The sequence below is a fragment of the Anomaloglossus baeobatrachus genome, chromosome 12 (genome assembly GCF_048569485.1).
Source record: "Anomaloglossus baeobatrachus isolate aAnoBae1 chromosome 12, aAnoBae1.hap1, whole genome shotgun sequence".
Lineage (NCBI taxonomy): Eukaryota > Metazoa > Chordata > Amphibia > Anura > Aromobatidae > Anomaloglossus > Anomaloglossus baeobatrachus.
This window is the reverse complement of record NC_134364.1, coordinates 25,072,978-25,084,043: the sequence shown is the minus strand read 5'-3', so window position 1 is coordinate 25,084,043 and position 11,066 is coordinate 25,072,978. Positions and strand designations below refer to the sequence as shown.

At 47.6% G+C, this 11,066-nt stretch overlaps 1 protein-coding gene across 11 annotated transcripts in view; it reads right to left on the bottom strand.

Moving 5' to 3' along the window:
* Nucleotides 1–323: 323 nt before the first annotated feature.
* The window catches only part of TRIM9 (tripartite motif containing 9), a 106,987-nt gene continuing 96,244 nt past the window's right edge, over nucleotides 324–11,066 (bottom strand). For 6 of the 11 annotated variants that reach the window (XM_075330838.1, XM_075330843.1, XM_075330840.1 and 3 more), the window contains 4 exons: nucleotides 5,897–5,920; nucleotides 4,277–4,580; nucleotides 4,041–4,203; nucleotides 324–2,830 (listed from right to left, as the gene is read on the bottom strand). In XM_075330838.1, coding sequence (XP_075186953.1) covers nucleotides 2,765–2,830; nucleotides 4,041–4,203; nucleotides 4,277–4,580; nucleotides 5,897–5,920 — 557 coding nt within the window. In that variant the 3' untranslated portion in view covers nucleotides 324–2,764. The remainder of the gene's footprint in view (nucleotides 2,831–4,040; nucleotides 4,204–4,276; nucleotides 4,581–5,896; nucleotides 5,921–11,066) is intronic. The other 5 variants (XM_075330845.1, XM_075330847.1, XM_075330848.1 and 2 more) reach the window with 2 other exon arrangements.

The window sequence follows — 11,066 nt, the reverse complement described above, 5'->3', positions numbered from 1 at the left end:
TTCTGGATTCACAGCTACATTGCTCAGTATTTCTGTATGATAGCTTCTGAGCTGTAACTCCCTCTGAACATGTGCTACATAGGGGAGCAGAAATCCCTCACATCTGTGTGTGCTGTGTATGGGAGACATCATAACAGCTAGTCACACCCAGTAGCTCAGAGAAAACCTGTGTGACATGTGACATGACGTACAAGTCATATAATGGCCAACAATAGTGGCATTCTTCATGTACACACAGAGGACAGCTTATTCTGCTCAGTCAGATGAAACCACAGGTATGCATTAACATGAGCGGTAAATAAAACACTTCCAAACGGCAGCAGTTTCCCTCATAAAATTATTTATTGGTAACGGCAAACATAATCTTGTCTTGAGTACAGCGTCTGCAGAGGGCGAGAGCTACATATACAAATGAACTATGCGATACAAGTCACTAGGAATCCCATAAGCCTCGTCAGGACGACTACTCACCGCGGGCGGCGAAGAAGCTCAGAGTGGCCCAGCCATTGCTTCTCATCAGAAAAATAAACCTAAACAACAGCGTTGTCCCGCAACAGAGATTTTCTGTAGCTAAGATTAGGTAATGGGTACGTGGTAAGGGGGACAGACGGGCGCCTGCCCAAATAAATTAGCAGGGTACACTCTCTACGTCGATATCCAATGCGCGCACACACACACACGGCTAAAGTCACCTATGTACATTCGGTTTTAGTTTCGGGAATGGTTCATCTGCAGACTCTCTGTGTCCGCTATTGCTGGTTATAATAGCCGAGTGATCATTATAAGGATGGTGTGGGCATTTGGATGCATCAAGCACGAGCAGGGGCTAGGCGGGTATATTGGCACTCTTTTTGTAAAGAGGCAGCGGTTTTAGGTTGGGTCTAAAATTGGCTTCCAAGAGGGAACCATTGTGCGGATCGGACTCCAGGGTGCATGCGGTAATAATCTGCGCTCCGTTAGAAACGTGCAACGTTCCGGGGGAACTTGTAACACCACCATCAGCTCAATGGGCGGCACTGCAGATGATAGATGACCGCACGGCCCCATTCAGTTCATGCAGCTCTCAAGTCTCCTATTTTAGGAACATTTTTTTGTTCCGTCCCTCTGTAACTCCTCCTGGAAATGTATAAAACTGACAACTGGGTGTTACCACTCTCCTTTTAATGAGGCGAGTCCCTGCACTGATGATAAGAAAGAGAATGGTAATAGATATATATTTTCAGGAAAGAAAACAAAAAAAATGTACAATGCAGACTTTTAAAAGCTTTTTTCATGAGGAATGCAATCATTTATTAAAAACAAAAAAAAGAAGATATGTCAGGAGAGCGAATAGTGTAAATTAATAGTCCTTTGCCTTGTTCGCAGGGGTACTAATTACTTAAATATGCACTAATATCATACAAACTATATTCCCAGCAAATCTCCCGGCTGCCACAAGGGGGCAGCATAACACTGATGTGGGGACTCCAAATTCGCACCATTGAACAGGGTCTATAGACCAGAACTAAGCATAAATAATATATTACTAGGGTGGTATGAATTAATTAAAATATAATAGGGAAGGATTTTGGGGGGGGTAAAATTGCGCTTTAGTTCTTAAATATGTCCTTGTGGACAATATGAGCCTCTGACATCATCCAAGCACGTGGCATTGGGCTGAGGCAATCTCCATGCCCCAGTGCCCATCGCTGGGTAAATTGTGCATCATGTCATACCGTTATATATGGCAGCTTTAGGAATCCAGTGGATCAGTCTTAGTAATGCCCCCTCCACTTGCCTCCTTAGCCAGAAGCCTCTATTGCCTAATGGGAGCCTCCTTAGCCAGAAGCCTCTATTGCCTAATGGGAGCGACCTCTATATACAAAGACAGCGGTCGGCCACTGTTATATTTTTATATTATTAGAAAATCCTATAGAAATCTGAAATTTCTACATTTTTCTTTTACAAGCACCATAAAGACGATGGCCTTAAGAGAAAGGATGTCGCCCTACATTCCGCAAGATATTAGGAAATACAATAGATCACGGACAGGACCTCAGTACCGGGATCGAAGTAGCCAAAGTTTACAGCTTTACGGTCCTCGAAAGGGGTAGCAGCAGCAACGGCGGGTAAAATGACAGTAAGAACGACAATGTATATGCACGGTAATGAGAGTCTGACGAATCAAATAAATAGAAATGATCAAGGGGGAAAAAAATATTTCAGTCTGATGAGGTCTTCACTGCCGGACGCCATGTGGAAGAGGGAGGTGGTGATGTGAACACCCTAGGGGTAGATATCGTAGGTGGCCACGTCAAGAGGCGAGAAGTTGGGCATCCTGAAGATGCATGGTTCCGATACTGGAAAGTGGTCTACTATGAAGAGCTGGTAGATGGGTATCATAGACCGATGCGGTGGCCAGAGCTGGAGAGTTGAAAGCTGGACATCTTGGAGAGGTAAGGTGCCGGTGTTCTGGATGCAGCCGGACACCGTGAAGACTTGTGATGTGAGCATCACAGAGGTCAATAAAAGAAATGTGAAAACATATGGCATATAGTGAAGAGGCAGGGTCTGGAGAACACCATGGACAGAGGAGGAGAAGTAAGCGCCGGTCATCGGGGGAAAGTCACAGTCATCAGGAGGGTTTGTGTAAGCACCCCACATGTTCCGCCCCTTCGGGGTATTTACAGGTTCTTCTTTTCTTGTGAGAATTATTTGCTGCTTTGAAGTCCAGTGTGATAATCATTGGGGGCCATACAAAGCAATTTCAGTCCTTCTGGCACTTTTAAGATGCTATGGAGGCTCTGGACGAGTAAAAACCGGGAATCGGCAAACCAGTGTGAAGCGTTACCTGTACGGTGAGAAAAACACAAGTCAAGAAATCATTTTATGATCACAGTTCTTGGTAAGACAGGGCCGGTATATGTATCGACCTCTGGCCTATTCATGAAGGACATGGCATGTTGCAATGATATATTGGCTATGGCACCTTGACATATTCAGCTACATATGCAGAAGCAACATGGCCACCGATGCTGGAACGGGAGCTTAAAGGGTTAGACCACACATAATTGTGAGAGGGGTCTTCTACAGACCTTTCTGCTGCCGGGACTCCAGGAATGGGTCATAATAGGTCGGAGAATTCAACGGTAAGAGTTAAATTTCCTGGCAGTGCCACCACGGGGAAAATAAAGATTTACCGCAATTCCCATTCAGAGTGCAGTCCATGTATATAGAGTTGAGCAAAAAGACTTGAGGGTCCCTCGTTCAGCGGCCACATTGGTATTCCATGGCAGTCAGACCGGATCCCTGCAGTCCGTATCCTACTTGTCAGCATCCCCGATGCCTCTTCTAATTAGTAGACCGTTGAGAGGTCATGTTTGTGTCTTGCCGCAATGTACCAGCCTACTAATTGGAAGAGACGCCAAATTTGGCAACACAAGCGATCGACGTGGTCCTAGAAATCATTTTATTCAGCTCTACAAGTGAAGCGTGGACATGTTGTCCTCCAGAATAAAAGACCGGATTTGTAACTGCTCTCTGTCCAGGTTTTGTCCTGAGTATTAGGATTGGGTCCCCTAAGCACCCCCTAAGTATTCCTCCTCTGCAATACCAGTTTATATAACCCAAGCAAAGTTTTGAAGGTAAAGTAAATTAAACCAAAATGTAACACTACGCGATTAACCTCTTGTCATCTTGTCCTGAAGGAACATCACAGATACTTTCAGATATTAAAGGGGTTTTCTCACTTTCAGGAAAGTAGACCCCAAACACTTTAAAATAAATAAACCAACAAGCAGAGCAGCTACTCACACTTCCTGGGGTCAAGCGCTGCTCGGGTCTCGGTGGTTTGGCACCGGCGGTGACATGAGCTCAACAAGGTGCACCACTGCTTTAGCCAATCAATGAGCTCAACATCTTGTGTCGTCTACCTCTGCACTCCTGTCGAGGCGACGCTGGACCCGGGGAATGATTTACTGCTCGGTTTGTTGTTTTAGATCATTTAGGATCCACTTTCTAGAAAGTGGAAAACCCCTTTAAGTATTAAAAAGTATTAGTACCTGCACATTCCTGTTGAGGCTCACAGCTGGAAACAACAAGCCCTCCATGCTCTCAAATGCCACAGGACCCTGCTTCTCTTCATTGATGGAGAAGGTCAAAGTTCTCCTGGTGAAGTCCAAGAGCACGCCAACCGTGGCACCTTTGGTGATGCCTCCTTCAGTCCTATGACAAAGCAGAAATATCACATCAGTATCATGTCTGCGGACACCCCGAACACACCACCTGTTCAATGTACCTGTTTGTGTGGGAGTTGTTGTGCATGAACCAGCTGCGGTTGTTGTCCACGTACATGGCCCAAGCTTTGTCATCTTTCCCGAGCATGACGTCCTTCATCACTTCAACCCGGGCCACCCCGAAGGCAGGGTCTGGGTGATTGTCGTATCTGTCAATGGTCATTTCCCAATAGTGAACTCCTTTGGAGAAGCCGGTTTTCCCCAGCACTACTCTGTCGTCATAGCTGTTACATGTGACGGTCAGGTTATCGTTGGAGAAGATGATATCTGAGTGTGCTGAACCAGGGTCGAAGGCGAACCAGGCTACTGTCATCACAAAAACAAAACATGGACATTCAGTCAGACGCTGAAATTCTCAATGCTCCAGGTTCACTATAATGTGTCAATAAGATATGGATAAGCAACATGGACAAACGGTAATCCAGGAGCCGGTACCCCTCCACCTCTACAAAAATGGAGTCCCTTTCCCTGTCCTAGATGAAGGGTCGACTTCACAAGCATGTAAAGGCTTCCAAGGCTACTATTCACGTCAATGAAGACTGGCCAGATTGTCAGGACTGCTGCGTCATCAACGAGTTGACCTATTTTTAACCAAAATGTTCAACTTTGCCTCCTGACATTTCTTACAGAACTTATTATATAAAACTCTGGAACCACATTAACAAGAGCCACAATGCTATGTGTGATCTGTAGCACAATGGATATCAATGGCACCAAACAGAACCCAATGACTTGGTGAAACCCACCGGACACCATTATGGAACCCACCGGACACCATGATGGAACCCACAATACACCATGATGGAACCCACAGGACCCAATGATGGAACCCACAGGACCCAATGATGGAACCCACAGGATTCTATCAACACCATGATGGAACCCACAGGACACCATGAACACAATAGTGAAACCCACAGGACACCATGATGGAACCCACATGACACCATGGTGAAACCCACAGGACACCATGGTGAAACCCACAGGACACTATTATGGAACCCACAGGACACCATGGTGTTCTGTGGGTTCAATCATGGAGTCCTGTGGTTTTCACAATGGTGTTCATGGTGTCATGTGGGTTCTATCATGGTGCCCTGTAGGGTTTCAAAAGGCGTTTATGGTGTCCTGTGGGTTCCATCCTGGTGTTCATGGTGTCCTGTGGGGTCCATCCTGGTGTTCATGGTGTCTTGTGGATTCCATCATGGTGTCCTGTGGGTTCCATTATGGTGTTCATGGTGTTCTGTGGATTCCATCATGGTGTTCATGGTGTCCTGTCGGTTCCAACACAGTGTTCATGGTGTCCTGTGGGTTTCACCATAGTGTTCGTTAAGCTATTCTTTCTGTCAAATGTGAAAGAACTGTTGACTTCTGGTGTAACCAAAGCCTTACTAGTTGAGAAGGTAGACCTCATCTACGTTAGACACCATTTTCAACACAGCTATACTCAAGTCAATAAACATTTGGGGTCAATTTTGCTTAAAACAAAAACCATAATTGATTTTACTAAATTGAGGCCTTTTTGTAAAAAAAAGAACCATTAGATGATATATTGTACCAATAACGTCAACATGCAAGCCATGCAGCTCCTAGGATGTCCATGCACAAGCGTCACACCATACCTGCCACCAGTTTTTTTATGTCAACTGTGGGATGTCCGATGAGGAGCATGCGGGGTAGAAAAAGGATGTTAGTATGTTAGTACTACATGAGCTGAAGCGTTCTGACAACACCAGATTTCGTTGCCAACTTTGCGAGGATCATCTCTAAGAGAGGAATATTTTGGCTATCTGCCTTATTAGAAATTGTAGATTGTACATGCACGTTAGCCGTAGACTTGTAGCCCATTGGGGTGGGGGAACATGACAGCAAGTCTTATCGGGAGCCACAGTGCAACAGAATGGAAGGCCCTCTCTCCTTATTTCCTGATGGCAGCAAAGTGAATGAGAATCCTGAAGTCTCATGCACACGTTGCTTATTTTCTCCTTACAGATTTGGTGCAGATTTAAATCTGCAGCTGTCACAGGTGACAGACAGTTACATGGTGTCCGGCTATAGAAGGTCACAGTGTTTGGCTGCATAAACTGCCCCCTGACCCACTAGCTTGGTGCATTTGGTATCTTAGGTACGGTAACTCCTCTGCTTGGTTTTCATCCCTTTCCCTTTAGCACCCTGCGGAGTTCCTCACTCTTTCAGCTGTTTATCATCAGATAGTCCTGTAGTGTCTTTATATACCCACATTTCCCCTTACTCTGTACTGGTGATAGGTGTAATACCCTTATCAAGTCTTCAGTGGAAGCAGTCTGCTTGCATACATCTGGAGAAACTTTGATGTTGTTGCAGCTCCTCTCCCTGAGTCATCTGGAGATACGTTATTTGTTTACTTTCTCCAGTATGTGCTCACTGTGTTATCTTTAGAGCTTAGTGGGGTTGACTAAGGGTACCTTCACACTTTAGCAATGCAGCAGCGATCCGACCAGCGATCTGACCTGGTCAGGATCGCTGCTGCTTCGCTACATGGTCGCTGGTGAGCTGTCAAACAGGCAGATCTCACCAGCGACCAGTGACCAGCCCCCAGCCAGCAGCGATGTGCAAGCGACGCTGCGCTTGCACAGAGCCGGCGTCTGGAAGCTGCGGACACTGGTAACTAAGGTAAACATCGGGTATGGTTACCCGATGTTTACATTAGTTACCAGCGCACACCGCTTAGCTGTGTGTGCAGGGAGCAGGGAGCCGCGCACACTGAGCGCTGGCTCCTTGCTCTCCTAGCTACAGTACACATCGGGTTAATTAACCCGATGTGTACAGCAGCTACATGTGCAGAGAGCCGGAGCCGGCAGCACAGGCAGCGTGAGAGCTGCGGAGGCTGGTAACTAAGGTAAATATCTTAGTTACCAGCCTCCGCAGCTGCCAGACGCCGGCTCCTGCTCCCTGCTCGCTTCATTTGTCGCTCTCTCGCTGTCACACACAGCGATCTGTGTGTCACAGTGGGAGAGCGCCTTTGAAGAAAACGAACCAGGGCAGTGTGTAACGAGCAGCGATCTCGCAGCAGGGGCCAGATCGCTGCTCAGTGTCACACACAGCGAGATCGCTAATGAGGTCACTGCTGCGTCACAAAAAGCGTGACTCAGCAGCGATCTCGGCAGCGAGCTCGCTGTGTGTGAAGCACCCCTAAGGGGTGCTTCACACACAGCGAGATCGCTACTGAGATCGCTGCTGAGTCACGGTTTTTGTGACCTCATTAGCGATCTCGCTGTGTGTGACACTGAGCAGCGATCTGGCCCCTGCTGTGAGATCGCTGCTCGTTACACACAGCCCTGGTTAGTTTTTTTATTGTTGCTCTCCCGCTGATAAGCACACATCGCTGTGTGTGACAGCGAGAGAGCAACAATCCTGAATGTGCAGGGAGCAGGAGCCGGCGTCTGACAGCCTGCGGTAAGCTGTAACCAAGGTAAACATCGGGTAACCAAGGTGGTTACCTGATATTTACCTTCGTTACCAGCCTCCGCAGCTCTCACGCTGCCAGTGCCGGCTCCTGCTCCCTGCACACGCTAAGCTAAGCGGTGTGCGCTGGTAACTAAGGTAAACATCAGGTAACCATACCCGATGTTTACCTTAGTTACCAGTGTCCGCAGCTTCCAGACGCCGGCTCCGTGCAAGCACAGCGTCGCTTGCACGTCGCTGCTGGCTGGGGGCTGGTCACTGGTCGCTGGTGAGATCTGCCTGTTTGACAGCTCACCAGCGACCATGTAGCGATGCAGCAGCGATCCTGACCAGGTCAGATCGCTGGTCGGATCGCTGCTGCATCGCTAAAGTGTGAAGGTACCCTAAAGGCCCAGTCACACACAACGACTTACCAGCGATCCCGAAAACGATGCGACCTGATAAGGATCGCTGGTAAGTCGCTGTGAGGTCGCTGGTGAGATGTCACACAGCCAGATCTTACCAGCGACGCAGTAACGATACAGATCGCAGTAGCGACCCGTATAACGATCTCAGCAGTCACTGTGATCCTGTCACACAGAGTCAAACACAGCGATGTGTCCTGCCCAGCAGGACATTGCCTTTGAAGAAAATGGCCTGGACTATTCGGCAACGACTAGAGATCTCACAGCAGGGGCCTGATCGCTGGTAGGTGTCACACATAACAAGATCGCTAACGGGACCAAAACGGTGACTCAGCTGCGATCTCGCTAGCGATCCCGTTATGTGTGACAGAACCTTAAGGGGTACTTTGCACACTACAGGTGCGATGTCGGTGGGGTCAAATTGAAAGTGACGCACATCCGGCATCGCAGGCCACATCATAGTGTGTAAAGCCTAGATGATACGATTAACGAGCGCAAAAGCGTCGTAATCGTATCATCGGTGTAGTGTCGGCGTAATCCATAATTACGCTGACGCGATGGTGCGATGTTGTTCCTCGCTCCAGCAGCAGCACACATCGCTGAGTGTGAAGCCGCAGGAGCGAGGAGCATCTCCTACCGGCGTCACCGCGGCTCCTGATATGCGGAAGGGAGAAGGTGGGCGGGATGTTTGCATCCCGCTCATCTCCGCCCCTCCGCTCCTATTGGCCGCCTGCCGTGTGACGTCGCAGTGATTACCCCCTTAATAAGGAAGCGGGTCGCCGGCCAGAGTGTCGTCCCAGGACAGGTGAGTGCATGTGAAGCTGCCGTAGCGATAATGTTCGCTACGGTAGCTATCACAAGGATATCGCAGCTGCGACAGGGGCGGGGACTATCACGTGCGATATCGCAGCATCAGCTTGCGATGTCGCAGCGTGCAAAGTACCCCTAAGTGTTCATCCCATCCATTCCTTACCTATGGCCTACTTCAGGGTTAGCCAGGGCCAGGTGTCCTGCTCGGCGCATAGGTGGGGAACCTATCTAAGGCTATGAGGGAAGCCAGGGCCCAGCAGTGGGCTTGGTCATGGGTCACCATCTCCTCCTTCCCTAGACACAGGGTTTCCCTACCCTTTCGGTTTATACTTCACCGTACCTAGCGTGACAGCAGCTTGTCAATTCTTTCAGTGTTTTTGCTGCAGATTTCTCAAATACTAATGAGTGGGAAAAATCTGCACCAAAAACTGCATAAAAAACGCATTGAAAACACAAAAAAAGTGCGTTTTTGACACTGTTTTTCGTGCCAAGAGATGCATAAATGGTGCAGAAATCTCTGTACCAAATACTTAACGCTATGGGAGCACTTTTTAACTGACTCTGGGTACACTCTACCTGGCCCTGTGAATGGGAACACTTTTTGTCTGGCACTTTCTGGGGTCCTCCATGTGGGCATTCTGCGCCTGCCGTGTTTAAGAGGGGAACTGTCTTTCGTCAGACGGATGTGAAAGTGTGTACCTCATACAATACAAAGGGTTCCTTAAAAAAATATGGCCTAAAAACAGCGCCACACTTGACAGTAAGAATGGGCCTGAGCTGTAATGCCTGACTTGCCCTGTGTACAGCTGTGGCGCTATCTTACCAACCTTTACCTTCCATAGTTTCCCCTTTAAGGGATATAATATTCTGAAACAAGCCTTTTGTCATCTGGCAGGTTGGGATTAATCTAAGCCCTGCGCTTTCCGCCTGCAGCCCCATGTTACACTGATTATAGAAATTCCCCAGATAGAATTTACCGACATAAGACTAATGGGACAGTATCACAGGGCCGAGATCCGCAAATCAATGTCACCAGAGATGCTCCACAAGGGGAGGAGAGGGGAGAACCATAGATCAGAGATGTTCCTGCCGCCGTTATGGCTACGTGCGGCACATAGCTGATCACTCTCATCTAATCTGATGGCGACAGCCGCTGTGTATACATACTGACAAATCCTCCAAAAGTCCTTGAATTGACCCTATAGGATGCTTATACGAGACGTCACTTATGCAGCAATTGTGCCTCCGGCTGTCAAAGCATGCTGGGAGTTGTAGTTTTGCGGCCATATTCAGATTTATTGTCCCCATACCCGCTAATCCATATTATGGACCGTTTGCGCTCTTATCAGTGTTGTATCCCTGTAATGGAGGCACATTTGTGTTTTTTTTCCCTCCGGCCGCCTCTGTTTTCGCTGCCGCGGAGGTTGAGGTATCTCGTGCATTGCCATGGAAACCGCTCTAGGCCTCGAATCACACACACGCAGCCATTAGCCCCCGCAGCTATCTGCAGGGGGATGGAGACGCACTCCTGTGACACGCTTCCACCAGAATCAAAACCCTCTTGTTTTTTTTTGGTTTTTCTCTCTCCCCGCAAGAGAATTTTTCTGAAAACACCACAGACTATTGCTGCCATCTTTACCACCGATCCTAAATAACTGTGAAAACCAAAAATATAGGTTCGGGGTTTTTTTAAGCTACAGATATAGCAGAGCTGGGTTTATACACAGTGATGTAGGCTTCTCCGACAAACTCAGCTCTGCTTTATTGCCACCGTAAAAAAAAAAATTAAAAAAAAAAAAATTAAAAAATAAAAATTGAAATGAACTCATGTAGGGAATGGAGGCATCAGGCACTGCATATGGAGAGAGGTCTATATACACTGTATATATATGTGTGTATATATAGTATACACTGGCTGATGAAGGTGGGGGCCAAACGGGGGGGTACTTATTTTTTGGACAGATTTGTTTGACCCCATCTGGTCTCTACTGTATATTTTGGCCTCCAGCCGCCTTTTACTTCCAAGTATCAGTTCCTGCAGACCTGTAAGGCTTTGTTCACACATACAGTAATCAGGAACAGATCCAGCATCAATGTATTTGCAAAAAAGGTTCTGCAAACACAACTATTTTGC